At 45.9% G+C, this 21023-nt stretch overlaps 2 protein-coding genes across 3 annotated transcripts in view; one reads left to right on the top strand and one right to left on the bottom strand.

The window, feature by feature from the left end:
- LOC142590096 (uncharacterized) overlaps positions 1–10984 on the bottom strand; it is a 59379-nt gene extending 48395 nt beyond the window's left edge. Inside the window, exon 1 of one of the 2 annotated variants that reach the window (XM_075701951.1) lies at positions 10900–10984. Coding sequence is in view for 1 of the 2 variants with exons in the window: in XM_075701950.1 (XP_075558065.1) it covers positions 1101–1212 (112 nt within the window). In the remaining variant the exon portion in view is untranslated. Of the gene's footprint in view, positions 1–1100; positions 3139–10899 lie in introns of those variants that run through there. The other variant, XM_075701950.1, reaches the window with a different exon arrangement.
- Positions 10985–11028: 44 nt separating this feature from the next.
- Positions 11029–20730, top strand: LOC142590097 (2-oxoglutarate and iron-dependent oxygenase domain-containing protein 3-like). The gene is made up of 7 exons (XM_075701952.1): positions 11029–11314; positions 11874–11949; positions 12875–12982; positions 13893–13949; positions 15590–15743; positions 17070–17196; positions 18151–20730. The coding sequence occupies exons 1-7, from the start codon at positions 11029–11031 to the stop codon at positions 18297–18299; spliced, it is 957 nt and encodes a 318-aa protein (XP_075558067.1). The 3' UTR covers positions 18300–20730.
- The last annotated feature ends 293 nt before the right edge of the window (positions 20731–21023 follow it).

The following is a 21023-nucleotide window of genomic DNA, read 5'->3' as shown; positions in this document are numbered from 1 at the left end:
AAAAAGCTATGTTGCATTCTAAAGCAAGCAGACACTAAACGCAGAAAGTTTCAAGATCTTTTTTTTTTTATGCTCAAGAAGATCCCAAATGTCAGAATACCTTTGGAAATTTATGACGTCACACTGACGTAAGAGGTCTGAAGTTTCGCCGCAAAATTCAATACAGAGGCAGTTAGGCGTTCATTGTCGCCAATAATAAACAACGTTCCTCGGCCAAATGAGTGGAAATACACTTGTGAAAGGATACCTTTATCGGCTTATACTGATCTGTGTCGCTTTCTAGTGTTTGTGACGATTGATGATTTCTAGCGGCATCCTATTTGAAATATGGCGCCGAGAAATGGATCCCTTAGCCTGAGTGAGCTAATCAGATCATACAACGTCTATGTTGCAGTATAGCTTATTGTCTATCTTTATTTACATTCTTTCTCTTCATTAAAATGTCTGTCTTTAAATTTTAAAGTATGTCTGTTTACGAACGTGCGCCACCTATACTGTTTGCTTATCACCGTTTGCTAATCGCCTATCTTTTGTCTAATTATTGAGCGTTGCTTTGACTGTCGTCGGTTGCGCACAAGTTCCTAGAGGTGGATTATCTACTCACGTTCTCACATTAAAATCATGCCGACAACGTGGCTCACCTAAGACTTTTCTTTCTCTTTCTTTATTTGTTTTACTGCGGCTTCTTTTTTCAGCTTTTTGTAGTATCTAGAGCAGTTCGGAAAAAGTAGCCTCACACTACATTAAGAAGACAGAACGAAAAGCTTATCAGTCATTCGCCGATTCAAATATTTCTCCAAGCTAAAATAAACAAGTCCTCAATTTTGCTGTGTGCAAGCCGGGCTGCAGAATGTCGCCCATTGTAGGTGCTCGTTGTAAAGACACCGTTGGTCTCCTTGGAGGTGCGCAAGAGGTACTAAGATTGTGTGATTTGGCCGCTCTTTGAACTCAGCTGCGCGTTAGACAGCAAAATTTTCTAAAGCTGAGATACTTCAGCTTATGCAGCTGTGACACAGTTCAAAGTTTATAAACGCTATCTATTGATTAGGACATACTTTAGCGAAATGAACTCGGAAAACCGTTTCATACGGATAACTCACCGGTTATGTTCACACCAGACGAAGACGACGGTAGGACCACCTCGTCACCAGACGTCACCAGTTTCACGGCGCACAGCGCCATGACGGCTATGCAGACTTCTTTCGAAAACATTTCGGCAGCAATCCGCTGGGCTACCTCCTCATCACTGTACAAACAAACCGATCTCTCCTTTTAGCCGAAACGTCCCCTTCCGTCAGTCCACGCACCTGCCGAACTGCGCGCGATGGCAATCACGTGACTCACGGTCCCGCCGTCCGAGAGACCGACAGAGATCGAAGTTCGAAAGCAGACGAAATCACAACTTCCAGACGACGCTAGGCACGCCCACAGACGATCACAACACCGGTAGACGTTCAGTCCACCATCTGCTCCCGCGATGTCCCGTGGCAGGAAGAGGACGTGGTTTGCCGTGGCTCGCCGATGGATGCCCGACGTCGTCTGGCAGGGAAGTAAGAGTGGCCAGAGGGGGTGGGGAGGCCCAACTGCTTCCGTCCTCCGGCTTCCGGTTTCGGTTTCCAAATTTTTCAAGCGGCTCGCAGTCGGCGTCGGGTGTGCTCAGAGTGAAGACGAAGCAGACGACACTCCGACGCAAGGCGGAGGACGTCGTCTGCTCACGGCGATCAAGCAGACGACGGTCGAGCGACGATGGGGCCAACGGCAACAACAGCGTGACGTCGCCGCTAGTTTTGCGCACGAGTTGTAACGGGGGGGTTGACCCGCACGAATTTCTGTGAGTGTGGTGTGTATGTGTGCATGCACTCCCCTCGCTCTCTCTGCTTCTCGGTCGGCTAAGATCGCGGTTGACGACGGCTTGCAGAGCGCCCAGTCTACTTCGGGAAAAAGAAAGCCGGCAAGGAAGCGGCGGCGGTGCGGGCGAGAGGGAGTGGGCCCGGTGAGGTCCGGAAGACCCACCGTCGTTGCCGCCATATGTAGGTCACATCGTTTCGGCTGCTCTCCGTAACGGCCGCGTTACTTTCACTCGCCTATTCTCCTCCCTTCTCCGGTCTTTGGCATGGAGGAGGAACCACTTTCTCCCACCGCTTATAGATTGGGGCACCCCCGGAGTTTCGAGTTTTTCGGTAGGCACCCCCTCCCCATGAATTGCCGGCGGCAAAGAAGGTTCCAAGGAAGGGCAACGATAGGGCCTCTTCTCCATAGGAATCGGTTTGCTCGGTCGCTTCGGTGACCTTTTGCAGATCGGTCGGGCGTGTAGTCGTACCATCTATATACCTCTCTTTCAACCTCGTTAAACACACGAGCCTGTCGTTCTTTTCCTTAAAAAAAGGACTGTCGTGCAGACGTACGCGTGGTATAGCTATTCAGGAGAATCTAACTTTCACATTTTAGATGTCTTCAACTCTATCACCGTATTTCGCACAGCATGCACTATAGAACGTTGCGTGGTTATAGTCTATATGCGAAGAGCAATCTGCCAAGCTTTGTTATCTCATCCGAGCAAGTGCTGTATTGACTGAAAAGAGATACTTGGTACCGAGTAGTTGCGCTCCCTGGGTTGCAGTACTGTTTACGATGTGATTGAAGGACTGAGGACGTCAGACTGCACACGGACGACACAGAGACATCCTGTGGATGTCTAATGGATATTCCTGTCTGGATGTTGCAGACCATCCTAAGGACATGCCAAAATGATCCCAAAAAATCTGCCAAATGAAATACCGAAAGAGGTCCTATGAATGTCGCAGCCAGGACTTTTCTTTTTAGATGTCGTTGGAAACATTATTCGAACACCGAATCCCGGTGTAGGATTTAGTCTGGATGTTTTATTAATCGCTTGTTCGTTGATGCGACCCAGTGGCTTTCCACGCTTGTAATGTGCCGTGTAAATTCGCTGTGGAAGTTCTCATGCTTTATTGCAACTGTCATCTGTAATGTAAGCTGCCAAGTAATACCGCAATAAATAACGAAGGTAGCCATATTTTCTTTACAGATGTAACTGAATGCAAGTAGGATTCAGCAAGAAAAAAAAAACAGCTGCACAGTGTTCATCGCGATTGTTCGCAGCGGACGCGCTCAACGCCGCGTAAGCGACTAGACGCTACGCATGCAATGCCTGCAGAAGATCAGCTACATTGCTTGAGCAATAGCGCGCGCGCGAGTGCATTAAAGAGTAGTGGACAGTTCCCCCTTTTTTAAGGCCTTCCACCTGGCACAGGTGTGGTATTCAACCAACTTAAGTTTTCAAAGTTAACGCTATAGAAAAATACGCAAACTATGGTGTATACATGAGCTTCGGGTGTTATAGCTTTATGTTATAATTCGAACGTATCAGAAAACATGTTTCTCTCTCTTCTTTTGAGACTGAAAGACCAAACCTCTATAGGGAGCCGGCTATTATGTGTGAGCCGGAAATAGGCCCGGGTGTGACGTCATCGGGACGTCGTCCCCGGTAGGTATAACGTAAAATATTAAGTGAGCTTGAAAAGAGCGCCCAGCTAGTAAAGCAGACGCACAGCTTTCTGGCCCACGCCGTTCTCCAGGCTTGCAGAAGATATTTCTCATGCTGATTCCACATCTCAATCAAGTCCGTGAGGTCGTGCTTTTCGGGCCTTGCCGACTAGGACGTCGCCTGGTAGTCTACCAGACGTCTCAATTCGGATGTGGAAAGTGCGGATCTTTCTTGGGGCGTCCATGGCACTTTCTGTGTAATCTGGGATAGCCAGCCGACGAAAAAAAAAACATTTCGATTAATAAAGAACACTTCGGCAGCACAATTTGCCAATGCGACTATACGCCGCCAATCTGCGGTACTTTAATCATAGAAATTTTAAAGTTATATCTACATATATATGCCTTGAAAAAGGTCGATCCACCGACCGAAGCAGTTGGGCAAATAATAGCAAAGATAACAGCGAAGTTGTGTTTCACATACACACACACACACACACACACACACACACACACACACACATACATACATACATACATATATATATATATATATATATATATATATATATATATATATATATAGAGAGAGAGAGAGAGAGAGAGAGAGAGAGAGAGAGATGTACATATTCGCATTGCTGTACGGTAAATTCTAAATATACAACGCACTTAGAAGTTATCTTCTAAACAGAAGTTACAGCGCAGTATTTCTATGTCAGTCATGACACTTTCTGCTGACTTTAAATATCACTCTGACCGCAGTAAGTGTTGCACGTTACTTGTAATTCGTAAGCCACAATGCTATGTGGGAATGTACACGCTTCGTAAAGTTTGGGCAGCATGATTTCTCTAACGCGAGTTTAAGTATAAGCTAGCAGCAGGGTTTTGCTTTTTTTTTTCCATTCCACCTCCATCGTAATGCAACGGCGCTCTCGTCGGCAGTCGACGCTGTGCCCAGCAGCCCAACTTCGATAGCCACTACTAAGTCAACGAAGCTCATCAAAAACAGTCTCTACTACATCGTTCCCGAATACGCGGCCGCGACTACTATTGCCCGATATCACGTGCTCATCTGTTGACTCACGACTTTTTGCAAAGATACGCGGTGATCCTCCGTAAAATTCACCTTACTTGTTCTCGCCAATGATCGAGTCCGTGGCCATATACTCGTTGTCCGGCATTGCCTCTTGATACACAAAGTGTCTATTTTCCGTCAGCGGCGCGACTTCTTCCTTTGCGAACTCGGGCCTTGTCTCAGATCTTTATGCACTACTAATCGCCCTACTTCGACTTACTTTTCCCGTTTTTTTTCTCTCGTTTTCTTATTATAGCTGCCTCTCGAGCAAGCGCCGAGGGGGTTCGGAAGCCAGAAGAAGCTCAGAGTCAAGTTACATCCGGGTAATAAAAATAAGAAACTCCCGTTGTTCCACGTCGATACCGTAACGTCGAGCCTAACATGCGTGTAATCACCGAGCATGCATGCGCTTAAGTTTTATGAGCAAATCGTTCAGCTAGCAAAGCGAAGAAAGGACTGAGCAATGCACTTCCGTATACGGGCCTCAAACTCCGGTTGGTTGGATGGTTGGTTGGTTAGGTACTTTGTTGTCCCGGAATCCTAAATCTCGTATGACAGCAGCATCCTGTCTCGCGGAGTTGAAAACGCGAAGCAGCGAATTCCTCGGCGACGACGACGTTCTCGGGTTTCCGAGCGAGCGAGCTCTGGAAAGTAGGGCTTGACAAGAAGGAAAAAAAGAAAAATTAAAAAAAGAAGTTATCACGACAGCGTTATTTAGTGTTTTTGCTTGAAAGTGCCTGCGCCGACACCGTGGACGCAGCGTTTTCCTCTAAGGATTAATGTGAAGTAGACTTCTGCTTCAAGAAAAAAAGCGCGTCGGCCTTTTGACTGCCATTAGCGTTGACTTGAAATCTCGCCGTGGTTTTTTATCAATCACAATTCCATTATTGCACGGGCCCCTCGTTTTCAAGTAAGACCGCTTTATTTATTATTTTTCTTTTTTTTTTTTTGCATCCCGGCCCACATTTAGAGACATCGGCAGCGTTAAACTCGATTTACGGTTGTCCTCGGAAAGCCTTCCCGAAAGCCTTCTGATGCTGCTAAATGCGGAGAGGAAACTTCAGATTAGTTTCTCTTCGACACCGACACAACACGTAGAACAATTGCCTTGACGTTAAGCTCAAACAGCTATTCTAGCAAGCTTTCAACGATGACGTTTACAAGACAGCTAGACTATGACCAATGCTGCTTCGTCACTGCAACCGCTAAGTGCTGTGACATCGTCAAGAATTGCTTCAAAGAGCCTAGGTGAGAAATACATCAGAAATGGCCGTCACTGTTCCACTTACTATGGATGAATGAATGAATTGAATGAATGAATTCGGAGAAGAAGGCTGGTGCCGGTAAGAAAAGAATAAAATAACGGTAAGGCGGTTCGGAGCCGCTTTTTTGTGACGCATCGACAGACAAATGTTGGATAATTGTTTACCTCATTTAGCCCGCGACTCCAAGCGTGACTTCCGCTGACGATTCGTTCGAGCAGGGCTTTCCTTACAGTAAAAGGAAGCCCCTTTCCCCGACTCCCCCTCCCATTTCATGCCGTGCTTGTGCAGCTGTGACGTGCACTATATCTCAGGCTAACAAACACTGCTCTAAAGCTGGTGCGCATTGTAATTGATGAGTTGCAGCTCCTGCATTTAATAAGTAATAACGCGCCCCCTGGGTAACCTGCGCATACAGTACAGACTTAGAGCACAGAGAAACTGCACGCCAGCTCCACGATCGAGCTGACATTAATGATGCTCGTGACCGAATATTATTTAAAATGGTAGCAAAAAAAAAACAAAAACACAAATGCGAATCGAAAAACGCTGCCCAGAAGCTGCCTTCTACGACTTTATTAGTAGATTAGTGTACATTGGTTAAACAATCTTTCAGAACTATGTCTTCATCCACCTGGCGAGAAAATTTTGGCTGTTGGAAAAATGAATAAAGAGCGAGCTTTCTCTTTTATTTTCGAATTTCGCGCCCAAACCACCTCTTTGTCGCTACACCCTGTTTGGGCGACGGTGTAAGAAGTAGAAGCTTTGGTAGAAGTGCTCCGATAGAGTTACTGTATGTGCTACCTGCGGTAGCATATACAGTAACTCTATGCTCCGAAGACGCGGGAGCCGCTGGTGAGAAACGAGTCTCGCTATTGGTGGTGTTTCACGTCTGCACCGCTACACGGCAGCACACGCTGGGAGGCTGAAAAGCGCGGAATTTGAACGCGTAAGTAATTATGACTGTACGTAAAGCGCGTCGAGAAAAAAAAAAAAATTCAACCAAACTAAACGCCTTCATAATTCTTAGTCAGAAATGTGCTACTTTGTGGCGCTACTCAGGACACACTGTCAAAGTCCGCTACGTTGAATTCGTCCATGGTTTCGTTCTGAGCCATAGTACTGGGGCGTCATTCTGACTATCTAGGATAACACCCGTGGGGTACTATTCGGGACACTGTCTGATTCTGCTAAGCTGAATTTCTCCGTGTTTTCGTTTTGAGTCAGAATATGCTACACCTACTGGGGTTCCATTCTGGCTATCTAGTAACACCCTTGGGGCGCTATTCAGGACACTTAATTCTGCTAAGTTTAATTACTCCATGTTTTCGTTTTGAGCCAGGATATGCCGCATTCACGGGAATGTCACTCTGACTATCTAGAATGAACACCCTTGAGATCGATACTATTTTGGATACTGTCAAATCCCGCCGTATTGTCAAATTCGCCGTCTTGTGCACTTTTATTGGCGGACAGAGCGGCTAGGCACTCTCTAATTTGCTCAAAACGCTAACGATGTTGAGGCGGTCCAGAATAGCATCCCTACTCGCGTTTACTTGCCCCGCGATGAGAACCTGAGTGGTTCTTTGGCCTGAGGAGCAGTTCGAGTCTGAACATTTTATCTGTAAAGGTTGGCTACAACAGTGTTGACGTTATCGCTCCATCTGTTCCGTGGTGATTGTGGAGCTGGTCTATGAAGTCATGAAGTCAAGACGGAAGTCAAGAAACGTGGCAAAGCGAAACTTAAAACATGGAAGTCGAAGAAACGTGGTGAAGCGAAAAGGACCGCGATCGAAGCATCGCCTTCACCGGACGCTGCTAATCCGTCGCCGTCATCGCCTGCAGAGCGTCGCTACGTTCGTCTCCCGCGACGAAAATTTCCAGGTCGCAAACCCCGGAGTGTTCCAAGGACTATGTCATAGAACCGTCGCATCTTCAAACGTACGTTTTGGGTGGCCTCCGGTCGCGGGCTGATTCGGCGAAAGCGCGTGCATATACCGCACCGTAGCGAGATGTGTGAGGGTGCGCCTGGAAATCGGGCGACTCTGTGTTAGTGCGCACGCTTGACAGAAATGTTGCGGCTGTCTCTTCGTATACCGTGGCCAGAACTCGTGGAGCGGTCGCCTGTCCATTACGATGCAGAGCACTGGTTTACGCCGCGTTGCAGTCTTCCGCTCAAACACAGCAAATCTTCGGCCAACAGTCTGTACGCAATCTGCGACGTAACCACATGGTAAGAGAAGGAAAGGTGGTCGTGGCGGTGAGACTGCGTGATGATCGTGCCCGCACTTGGGGTTGTTCCTTCACCTCTATGCAGTGTAACCACGAATTTTAATGGGAAATCGCTTTGTGCGGCAGATCTAGCTATGCCACTCACGGAGGGAGTCGCGCAAACATACGTAATTGTATTGCAATCAAACCTTAATTTACCGAAACTCGGTTTCACGAACTTTTCAATTCAGCGAAGTGCTTTCGATTCCCCGAAACCTTCTCGTAGGGCGTAATGCGTTGAAAAACTCGAAGCAATGAACTGAATACGTCTCGCACGACCGATTTAGCGATGTTTTCGAGGAATGTATCGCTAAAGAAGCACATTGCAGAAAACCTGTCGCGTTCGACATACTTCTAGTTCGATTCACGTACTGCTAAAGTATAAATGCATTGCCATGCGGATGTGAGGCGGGTATTTTGCCTATTACGAAACTGCCCGTTGCAGTGTCCCAGAATTGCAGGCTCAACATTGACTAGGTGTCCCTAGCTGCTCTCTCGCAGACGAACAGAAACGTGTGTTGACTTGTCAACGCAGCCCTAACCGCAATTCCTTAGCCCTACAAAGACCTGGCCAGTGAAAAATTACATGTTACTGCATTTCTTTCGTTCTGCCCCCTCCTCCACCCTGGTAGTATGTACCACAGAGTATGTACCACAGAGTGTGCGGCTAAGCGAGGGAACAACTCTCAACGTCCGCAGGCACCAGTGCGACACGCTTCTCGTCTCGGAGGCCACGCGAAGGCTTCGTGGCGGCGGCGCTAGATGGCGCCGCGTGTTCTCAGAGAAGCGCGAAAGAGGAATCCCGCTGCATCACACGCCTCATCATAAATTGTTTCGACGATGGCAATACGTTGTGTCGCAATACCGATTCAATACTAACGTATCACCGTCGACAGTCATCGGGAAATGGGTTCTGCCATATATTTTTTTCTAGTTTGCAGTTTAGAGGGGGAATTTTGGCTAGTCAGTTAAGTATTGTTCCCTTCTGTCTATGTCGGATAAGTTCATAGTGCATACATTGTATCGTTTTTGCGTACATGCATCAACATTGAATTACACTTTGTACAAACGGTAAGCTGTTCTAATGTTCTTTTCCCCTCGCTTAGCAAATAGGAGCCATGCCCTGAGCTAGCCTGACGGCGAAGTTTCCATTATTAATCCCCAGTATGGAGACGTTACGGTGGGGGCGAAATTTGCCGAAGCTTGCGAGCAAGTTCGATTCTCATGTTCATTCAGTGCTGATATGATGGTCAGAGAATAGCACGTTTAATTTTCACAACACTATTATCTCTAACTGGGCTTACTAACGCAACTTGTGCAGCCTTTTCTTTCCCACAGACTGCTTGAGCGGTAGGGCACTGCGTACGCTATTCAGTGACCATGACTTGAATGCCTACAATTGAGGTCTGCTTTGATCATGGTATTCAGTATTGCGGTGCAGCTAGCCATGACTATAATGACAGAGGTTATGTCGTTCGTACTTTCATGATGTGCCTACTGGTGACCGAATGCATACTAAAGCTTTGACAATCGACTGTTAAACCCGATCGAGTGGAATAAGTGCGTTCATCCTCTCCATTGCAACACTGCCATAAATACTGCACCATATACCTGACATAAGACTGTACGAACTGCCTCATCATCTCTCCTTCCTGGACGTTGTCCCTTCTTGTCTGTGTGACATAGAAAGTTATTGCAAGCTCAAGACACCTGGTTGCTGTTAAACAAGGTTCATGTCGAAGATAATTGTCTTGTTGTTCGTGATTTAGCAATGTTCAGTTTATGTCCTACAGGAATAGCTATGCATAAATACGACTCTCTTTCATCACTCGTTCAAAAGTATCAGTCTGTCTGTCTACGCTGGGCTACCATCCACTGCACGCAATTCTTCTATAAATTTATCTAACGCTCTCTTCTCGGAAGTGCCAAGATGTGTCAATTTGACGCAATATTTCAACTAATGTGAACTTCATCAATCTTTAAAAATCAACATATGAAATCCAAATTCCAGTGTAAAGTATTCTGAGCCAACCTGCGCCGTTTCTTCGTTTCAGTTACAGACAGCTGTCTGTAATGTGGCAATCTAGATTGCCACATTGTCTCACTTGTTCACTAAAGTAAAGCTAGGTTAACTAATTCTATTGTGATTCCTCGACAGTTACGCAATCCTAATTTTGTCCATTAAGTTTAATTACTGCAGCCAAACGGATCTACGCGTGGTATTTCGCAAGATGTCCTCACTTTTCACACACAGTGGCCCACAACCTAAGAGGCTGTTCTAAAATTACGCAGCTACATTCCTGTTTTCTCACTACCTCTGTTCGAAAAGCGCGCCCTTTGCAACTCCGATTATTGCAGTCATCTCTAGTGACATTGAGATCACTTTTTGTAGTTTACTGACTCATAACTAAAAAAAAAACATTGATTGAATCCAGTTTTACTAAAGTGCTTAAACGCAGTGTCTTTAACTTAATATAACTTAATATAAAACTGAAAATTAACAACGGTTGTTATGACAACTCCGACGCTCGGTCATTGTTTGGCTGCAAAGATGGCCGCTGCCAGTGCGCGCTGACGTAAAAACCGCGCCCACGGAAAAAACCCCTGTGGCTTCCTCCAGCCGCAGCTTTTCCCGGTTTTCCTCAATTGCGAGAAACCGCTAAGCTTTCCTGCTTTCACCGGAGCCGTAAAACAGTCCGCAGGTCAATCGCGAGCGCCTTATGGACGCTCGCCCGTATCAATCAAAACTCTGTCCACGCGACTCGAGCGGCGGCAGTCACTCACGACAGCTGTGCGCCCTGGATTGATCTTCACGACCGTCAGCCGCGATGACATCAGCGAAGGCAGCGCAGGCGGCGTTGGCGTTATCGCTCCGTGTGCGCTGTGACGACTGCGGAGTTTGTTTTTGAAGTCATGGCGGTCAGGAAACGTGGCGAAGCCAAGAGGCCCGCGGCCGAAGCCGCCGCTTCACCGGCGGCCGGGCCACAGTCGCCCGCAGCAGCGGTGCCCTTGTTTTCGGCCAGGAGAATCGTCGTGCGCGTTGGCGTGTCCGTCGCGTTGCTGACTGCCCTCTACATTCCGGCGTGGCGGAAGTCCGGGAGCGTCAGGACGTTCGCGTCCCGCGACGAGGTCTTGGCGATCAAGTCGGAAACGGTGGAGTGTTCCAAGGACTACGTGAACGACCGTCGGCTCTTCAAGGGTGCGCTTTTCGTGGTCCTGCGTGGCCACCGGATGCGGTGAAAGCATGTTCACGCATAACACTTTAGTGAGGCACGTGCGGTTTGCGTAAAAATCCGGCGGCTGATTTGTTCCACCGCCTCGCAGCGCTGTGGGCAAAGCTCTTGGAGCATTTGCCTTCCCCTTACGACGCACCAATCCACTCCGCGTGGAAGGAGAGCGGAGATTTGCATCACATTCAAAGTCGAAGCTAGGCCCTCGATTCTGCATCAATCTGCGCGTGATAAGTGAGATAGCCAAGTTGTGGGAAAGGAAAAGGCTGCGGGAAAGAGGGATGGGGGAGTGGGAAAAAAGCTCGATTCCACTTTTCCCTTTCCTCTACGTTCTAGCACCTCTGTACGTTGTATTCATGTTAGCTGCAAATTGACTAGTGCAGCAGACTTATGCGATATTCACAGAGGACGTTAGTAATTGTATACAATGTTTTACAGAAACATCGAAGCACTGCTATACTGTATGTTGTGTGGCAATCGCAGCAGATCTACAACAGCGACACCGGTTTTCATCCCATTATTGCGCAGATTGTGCTCCCCAAAAGTGCGGAAGAGTGGTTTCGGACAGCGTGGTCACCGCCGAAGAGAGTGATGCACTGTTGAAGTAAGGCTTCCTCCAACTACGTTTCGCAGCTTAAGAGAAACATTTTCAGGCACATATTGTGTGCGTCATAAATCAGTGTAGCGTTGTGCAATTGTTAATATTGTTGCGTGTGGAAAAACAACAGACGAAATAGACTATTCACACTGTATTTACACTGGAGCCAGACCGCCAGGCAGGCACTCGCTCGTGCCAAGAGCCCAGACACTTCCGTCTTTCTCACGGCAGCTTGTTTCTTGAACATCTGTAAATGGTACTGTAACAATATGTTACACGTACAATAGCACTTCTAAGGAGCTCTGATACTTGTGTACAGCAGTAGTAGACCGATTTAACCACGTTCAGAGCAGATGCGCTGCCGTCACTAGTCCTTGCCACTTTCGCTATGTGCTTGGGTTCAAGGCAGCTGAGGAGAAATTACAAGGGTGACGGCATTGCGGATTTGTGTAGTAAACTTTAGGGGGAAGCACAGAGAGAAACGTCTGCTCAGCACCGCACCTGTTGTACAACATTTTTTATTCTCACCTCCCTACCTTTTGATTTCAAGGGTTAAGCGGCATTATTATGGTAGAAACATAATGTGCCTTTTACCAAAATTTCCGTCAGCCTGCTAAGGACTGCTATTGCCGGCATACTTTGCGGCACCAATGGCATAGTAAAACAAGCTGTGAAATCTGTCAGTTGCCATGCTGGCTAACACACGAGTGTTGCTACGCACTTAGCGCTTAGCTGTGAGCTTTGGTGAAAAATTTGTCTAATCGGTTAGTATTTGCTGCCATCTCTGGTGAGACAACCTGATAAAGCTTCAGAGCATAGTTTGTATGCTACATTCTATCTCCGTGCATGCACCAGGACATCTGTAATTGAAGGTCTACTTTGCACAAGTGGCAAGCTATGCTTCTGCCTTTTCTTTTTTTCCCTCCTTCAGCCTGGCAAAGCGGGGCTTGGCACTGAGTCATTCCGACGGTGGAGCTTCGATTCTTGATCTGCATTCCGGATCCATTTCCTTGGGGAAAAAATTCGTCAATGTCTACAAGCGAGTTCAACTTTTGTGTTTGTACAGTGTCTTACTAATGCGAAGCATTCTTCTGCAAGTCCAACCACTCTTTGCTGGGCGAGCGTATCTTATTTTCCTGGGCTGATCCTGGTCATAACACAGTCTAAAATTATGCGCCACAGAGGCGACTGGGTATTTGCCACTGTGTTTTAGTTTGCTTTCAATCTTATATCTTGCCATTCCAAATATTCTTACTTGTTATAAACAGTACAGCCTGTCATCTCCACATAACCGTTCACTACACAATAGTTACATTACTCATACAATCATTCTCTACAAATCATGAGTGCTTCGCATTACGTAGGCCTTACAGGCCTACGTAATGCTGTATACAGGCCATTTGAATACAGTGAATAAAATATGGCAATGCAACTCTTTGTCATAAACAGCTAAACAATAAAGCAAGCTAAATGAGTATAGCAAGAAAGAATTGACGTAGTAGCACTGCAATGTGTTGCAAGATGATAATTTTGCAGATCCAGAAGTTTAGATTTAGGAAACATTTCAGCCAATTTACAAATGCTGCATATGACCAGTAATACGTGCGATGTCAGCTGGTAGCAGACTTCATTAATGGTTTACAAGGAGCTGTGAAAGAAAGAACAGATCAGTATGGGCGAAAATAGGTTCTACATCGAGTTGGTGATTGAGTCGCGAGGACACACGATGGTCTGGTTTGGTGTGTAACATAGCGTATGACGAGTGATTGCGGTAAAGTTTGCGAAAAGGAAAGGGCGGAAGTGTGAGCAGCCTGCGCTTTTCGAGAAGAGATACAGTATTTAATGAGTTTACTTCAATTTGACTGTCAGAACACACTGTGTCTTTCACAATTCTATTGTTTCCAACTGTGCTTGCTAATCCGGCTCGTGTGTACTTTTCTTTCCCACAGACTGCTTGAACAGAAAGGCACTACACTATTCAGCGACCATGACTTGAAAGTCTACAAGTGAGTTGAACTTCGATCATGGTATTCAATAATGTTGCGCTGCTAGTCATTGCTAAAAAGGCACATGCTATCTTTCATTCTGCTATAGTATGCCTGCATGACTATGGATAATAAGTATACTGGACAGTCCAGTGTTCAAACTTTTTAAATCTTTTACCATCCACCTGACTATAATGTGTGAATGTAAGGACTGAATTATCATCACTCCTTCCTGGACATGGAAGGAGTGATGCCCCTCAGGGCGCCATTAAGCGTTTAAGAAATGATGATGATGATGACATTGTCCTGGAGACAGGGATCGTCTATTATATTGAGCTTTCTTTTCTGTATCATGCTGCACGGAGAAGCATTGCAATTTTTGAAAAATCCATTTGGTATTAAACAAGGCTTCTGTTGAAGGTAGCATGTCGCTGGTCATGTCGTATTGATTGGCATTTGACAGGAAAGCTTATGCAAAAATGAAAGTTTCCTTTGTAGCTTGTTCAAAAGTCTTACTGTTCTCTCAGTTTTAGACACAACTAGTCACTGCAATATTTGCACACTATGTGCATGCATGAGTACACTGTACATAATCTGCAGTGTTTAACTATCGTTAAAAGCCGGGAGAGTTGGTTACTGGCATTGTAAAAACAATGTTTACAACACTAAGCACGAAGTGCTTGCTCATCCTGTGCACTTTGTGTTTGTGCGTTTTCTTCCTCAGCAATGCTAACTTGTTTCATAATGCAATACACAAGTCCATAGACATGCAGCTTAAGTTTTTGCAAGTTGACAGTATGTTTTAAAACAAGTCTACTTCACATCATACAGATATTGTACCAATCCTGTGTCTGCTTGCTCCCATCGCACAGTTTTTCATCTGAATTTGTCTGCTTCGCCTTTTCTGAACCCTCAGAAGAGCGCACTTTTGGTTATATGACAATCTTACTTAAAGGGGCCATGACGTGGTCATCCAACTGTTCTCTATTTATAATTGTAAATTACGAGTAGAGTGGGCAGTATGGTTAAGCACACAAAAGGACTGAGTGATCAGCACACATTCTAACCCAAAATTTTGATCTAAAATCGTGGCCTCTAAACCTCCTCCTCACAGACGGCAACTGATATTTTGGGATGCTTTGCTTGACATCAAGAAATGCAGGGCCGTTACTCTGTCGTCTGCTACATTCCAAAACCATGTTCGTACCGTACCAGACTTTTCTTGCTCTGCACACTGTGTCGCTCAACAGCACAGCAAGTGCGTCACTGTTGCAGTGCACCCACAATTCTTTCATTCGCGCAAAAAAAAAAGAAGAAACGCTGAAACCAGTGAGCGCCTGCAGAAAGTATCTCACACTACCACCGAGATGATGTGAAAATGAAACCACGCATGCGCCCATGCGCACTGACCATACTTCATTTCATCGCCGTCAGTGTTGGCAGACTGCTCCATGGTTCAACTGTGGTGCAATAACTTTCAATAAAAATTTTCTGCCACGCTGAATGTGCTCAAATTTTGCCGGCTTGCTGTGGGACATGTACAGTCCAACATGCAATGCGTGACTGAAATTTTAAGATTTGTATCATGGCCTCTTTAATGTTCGTGATTGTGCCTTGCGTTTACTACCAGTCAGTTGTCCTTTATTTCTGGTACACTGCAGGCAGGTCAAGGACAAGATTCGAAGCCTGATCGGTTTTCAGTTTGGCATCAGGCCAGACTCCTTACACTTGACACACCCGACATTCTTTTCGGAAATGACGGTGCGGCCGGCCGTCACCGTCCACGACGAGTACTGGCACGTGCACGTCGACAAGGTCAGTTTTTCAAGCGAAATTTCATTAAAGCCAGAGCTCACAATATGTACTGCTTTCTCATATGACTTTTCATTGCTATCAGGTGGTAAATTGTACCCCAGTCACACAGTGAACTTTTGATCCAGATCAAGCCCAATCACGATAGAATTTCGAGATTCTGATTGGCTGCTTTCCACAGCTTGTGCAAAGGAGCCAATCACGATTGAGCAATTCCATCCAGATTGAGCTCAACCACAATTGAAAGTTCCCGTGTTAGTGACATCATGCGTGAGAGAAGAAATGTTAGCACCGGTTCTACTGGTTTCTTGACACCCTACCTGTCATTTGGTTGCCACCCAGCTTTGCCCATGACACAGCTGTTTTGACATTGCAAGCATCACTGCTGACGCATTCACCTCTCTTCCTTGTTTCTCATCCTTCTCGGGATTTTGAGTGAAGTAACTGCAGTTGTATTCAATTAATTTTTTTTTTCTGTCACGAGTACCAGTCTGACATAGCGCTATGGCAGTGACAGTAATGAGACAAGGGGTGATATTGCAAATAATAAATTACTTTGCCTAAGTCAAGAAAACAAATTTGTTGGCTGCCTAAAGACAAGGCACCGTCATTCAATGGCTGGAAATTATTGAGCAGAAGTTAGCTAGTGTGTGCGTTCGCACAACAAGTAGTGTCTCTGAGCAGCAGTCACAGCTCCGCCACAGCAGGGTGATTCGGAACAGCCGCTACTTGCGTCCCAATTTCTTCCTGTAGATCCAATAAGTACCGTTACCTCCCTCTTGTACTTGAACAGAAACAAACACTCAACTTTTTGACTAGCGAAGGCATTTGTCACCCCGTCACATTACATGATTTCCTGCGATTGTTTGTGCGCAACAAGTTACACAATGTTTAGCATGTCTACCTGCATGCACTTTGCAACCACAAGAGCATTCCTCAAATCTGCTTTAAATCTAAGTGGCCGCTCCTTCGAGCTGCAGCGTTAGTCTAGGACTTTGTAGCAGTGCTGCTAGCACTTTTCGCGCAACAAAGGCAATATTATTAGTCTACCTCTGGGACACTGGCCTTAACAAAGCTCCCTAGATGCCTGTTGTTACCGGGTGTGCATGTGTTTGCACGTGTGTGTGAGAGAGAGAGACTAGTCAGGTGAACACTTCGCTCATTAAAGAATGCCTCTCTTCTGGAATTGTTTGACAGCCAACTTTGTCAGTTCAGTAGGCTACCCTTACAAAATAAGGCTAGCCTTTCTTTGGCTGCTCTGACATTTCTTTGTTCCCAGCACTTCGCGTACTGACTCCTCGCATGCGTACCCGTCGGTCTGTCTTGCAGGAACAGTACGGATCATTCCACTACACTTCGCTGCTCTATCTGGCCGACTACAATGCTGATTTTGGCGGAGGTCGCCTGTTTTTTGTGGACGCCGTCAGGGGCAATTCCACGGTGGAACCAAAGAAAGGTGAGCGGCCGCAACCTTGGGGGGTATTCGGCAATTGTCCACCTAGTAGACACAGCATTGCACCTCCATCGTAATGTGGCTGCGGCAGCCCAGCATTTAGCCCTTGTACTTCCAAGTTTCCAACTTGTGTAGCAACAGGTGTTCGCATGCTTTTATTTCTGTTTCTTTGTGCAAGTATAAAAATCCCACGTACTTGGGCCACTGCGAGTGCAGTGTATCCTAAATAAAATGTATACAACGCATGTTAAGTTAATGCGACAGCATTTTCGCAAATTACGACATGTTTGCACAGTGCGAAAGACGAGGACTGAAGGAAGAGCACGACACAGACACTTCCTTCAGTCCTAGTCTTTTGCACTGTGCAAACATGTCAACATTGAATCCCCAACTTTCCCGAGCTTCGCCTTGTCAAGGTAGCAAATTAATTGTTCTGCAAATATTCAGCAACGCTTTTGCACGCTACTCCATGATTGCAGTATAAGAACACCCTCCTTCAGGCTTAATAGAAGGCTTTCACTTGTTCGTTAACGCATTTTGCAGAGTACCCAAGCACGGGAGAGGTGGACAGCAGTTGAAACACCGCTAGCGACATCTTGTGCCGCGGAATATAATCAGAGGGCACGCAGAGCTAGTACTGCAGCAACCCGTCACATTGTACTTGATGTAAAGCATTCACAGTGACAATCATTAACGGGCCCCCTATTACGATTCTCCTTCGACAAGAAAATTTATGCAACACAAGAATGATTCAAATGCATTGCAGTTACACAAAGCATTGCAAGTTGTTGCTAAAAGCTTTTCTACTATTGTCCACAGCTCCGGTAACCTGCCAACTTATAAACAGTAAGAAGTTTATGAACAGGCAAACAATCATAAAAGGACAAGTCTCTCTAATTCACTCTTTGTTATGGATGAAACAGTCCCATGTTCCGTGTATACGATGTGGATCCACAGGTCGTGTCTTGGCTTTTACATCTGGCTCGGAGAACCCGCACTTCGTGGAGAAAGTGGACAAGGGTGTGCGATATGCGCTGACCGTGTCATTCTCGTGTGACCCTTCAAAGGCCATCCGTGACCCTGGCAGGCCTCAACCGAACGTCTGACGCACAACATATTGTGAATGCGACATGGTCCACGAAGATGGAGGTGCTGGAGGTTGTTCATGAATGCGATGTGGCATTGTTCTGCGCATTCGTGCTTTTCTGCATATTAGGGAAAGTGGAATTGAAACAAGAGATCTAAATGCCGATTTCCACGACCAAAGGGATTTTGACGCATACAGGGGCAGCAACATTGCCCGTAGCGATTGTGGAGGCCCCTTTATATAAATGCTCGATACACAATTTTCTATGCATACATGCTTTAGTTATGCATGCTAATTAGGAAAGTGGAAATTGAACATTTCTGTAACTTCAAAAAAAGGTTACATGATTTGAGCTCATTTCATGCATATGATTGGACAACGTTCTCTAAAGCGATTTGATGCCTCATTACAAGTGCGACATAGGCCTTTTAATGCATACATGACTTAGCATGTCAGTGAGTGGAAACGAAAGGAAAGCTTCTAACAACAAAAATAAAGCATAATTTCGTGCCTCAACTTCTTACGCATAAGAAAGACGTTGCGAGTGATTGTTTTCATACATTTGGCAGAAAGCTATACGACTAGACAAAGAAATGAAGGTTCAAACTTACCTTTAATTTCATGCCGAAATGCCAGCGTTGATACATCAGTGCGATGTAATGGATTTCGAAGTATCTTGTGATATTTAAATCGTTTTCGGTGCAGGAAAGTACTCAAAACTGACTGCGCAGTTTCTATTTCTGATTCTCTGCTTTTTTTTTTTAGAATTCAACGTACCGTATTTACTCGAAAATACGTTGAACACAAACTCGTCAAAAAAATTTAAAAATTGAATATAGGTCAACTCGTATCTTTTTCAGAAAATCTTAACACAACACACCTTTCTTTGCTTACCACAAGCTCGGCTTCTAAATATCGCTAGCCGATGCCACCAGCTGCAGCCTCAATGGGAGTGCCGGAGAAGTCGTTTTCATCGGATGTTTCACAGCTGTCCCCGGCACTCCAGACGTCGTCGTCCTCGGTGCTGTCAAGTGCATTGAATATGAAGCATTTCTTAAAGCCAGTCTGGACAATCTCCAGACTGGCCTTACCAAGCACGCAACGGGGGGATTCCGTAGACCCGGTACTTTTTAATGCGGGAGCATTACTTGGCTCCATTGTGTGAGCCCGCCGTAATCGGAAAGCCGTGGCAGAAGAACGGCGCACAAATTACGTCATCTTCGTCTAACTAAAGAAAAAAATGTGGCCATGGCGAGAATTAGATCCTCTGCCCCACTGCCAGTGTGACCGCTTCGTAGCCAAGCGTGTTAACCAGTGCGGCACCATTACATATCTTCGAGGCCGAGCATGTGGTTTGGCTCTGCCTGGCAGGCGATTCACTAGATGGCACTACAGAGTCTTCATCGTCCAAAGTTGAATCGCTCGCGTCTACATCATCGGGCGAGACAGCTAAGCGTGGCCGGAGACGCCAGTTCACTGACAACGAAGTTCGAAACCGTCGTAACGCAGCAAAACGTGCACAGCGAGCGGCTGCAGCGAAAGAACATTCATCGCCCAAGCTCCAGACGACACGAAAGTGGCTGGGCAGCGAGCTGCAGCGAGGCACACTTTAATGAGAACTCCTCAAATAAAGCTCGGCTGAGAGATCGCAATATGGCCGGTTTGTCATCTTGCGTTGTTGTGACCTCATAACCGGCAACATTGCACCCGGAAACATAACGCAGCAGCACTAAACTCTGCGACAATGCAGCCACGCACTCGGCAACAAGTAAACCCATTTACACGTTGTAAGAATTCCTTAGGTGCCCCCGTATTCTAGCTTTGTTCACGAATATAAACCAAGATTCTTTGGTCACGCATAAAGGTCAATAGCTGACTTTGGGTAACATAAAAAAAAAAAAAGTTGACCTATATTCAAATAACTACGATGTTTCTCCTTTACTGACCGACTTTTAAGTGAACTTGAATAGATGCTCTAGAAGTCCACAACTGCACGACTAGTGTGGCAGTTTCAGCTCAGCGAGGTGGTGCCACTAGTATATTGTGTGTTGCATGCATTCTTGCTTACCAAGCATCCATTCATGTCACTAGATGTTGTGCTATTGCGGTGGCATAATTTATCAACACAGCTTAACGTTGCTTTGCGCTGTCCCCGTAAAGCTTCAGCTCTTGTGTCCCTGGTTTTTGTTAAATGTTCCACCACCTTCTATGCCCATTCAGTATTCACTGTGCCTTCGTGCATCAGTCAAAACGGGTTCGACACACAGCTGTAACTCTCCTACCTATGCACTTACGTTTTGGCAGTTGACCTGTTGAGCTGTTGTAATAGTAAAGAACAAATTGTGCTTTCAGAGTTTTTTTCCCTATGAGACCAATGTGTTAACGCATACCTTTGTTCGTTTGGATGTACATATTTCATTCCATTGTTAATAAAAGCTTTTTTACTTGGATCAGTGTTTCCTTGTGACAGCCTTGCCATAATCGTTGGGTAAGTTATATACAGGGTCTTTCTTTAGACCATACAGATATTTAATCAAAGAGCTTATGAGCACAGCGAGCATGGCATATCTCTATAAGAGTTGTTAGGTAAGGTAGATGTGCTTTGGCGTGAGCGAGTTAAGTTGTCTTGCCTGGCAAGCAGCTGGCCGCAACATGCCTTGCCGGTATTTTCCATGGCAAGCCATCATTCAAACTTAGTTGCGCACCTCCAACTGAGATGGGGGCAGGGAAATGTCGGCTGTCA

Source organism: Dermacentor variabilis, chromosome 8 (assembly GCF_050947875.1).
Source record: "Dermacentor variabilis isolate Ectoservices chromosome 8, ASM5094787v1, whole genome shotgun sequence".
Classification (NCBI taxonomy): Eukaryota; Metazoa; Arthropoda; class Arachnida; order Ixodida; family Ixodidae; genus Dermacentor; species Dermacentor variabilis.
This window is presented reverse-complemented; position numbering and strand designations above follow the sequence as displayed.

Bases quoted from the DNA above. Each gene is read 5' to 3' on its own strand.
- LOC142590097 (XM_075701952.1), top strand. From the start codon at position 11,029: ATGGCGGTCAGGAAACGTGGCGAAGCCAAGAGGCCCGCGGCCGAAGCC. The intron at 12,983-13,892 runs GCGAGTTCAACT...TCTTTCCCACAG, and splicing joins AAATTCGTCAATGTCTACAA to ACTGCTTGAACAGAAAGGCA. The intron at 17,197-18,150 runs GTGAGCGGCCGC...GTGGATCCACAG, and splicing joins CACGGTGGAACCAAAGAAAG to GTCGTGTCTTGGCTTTTACA.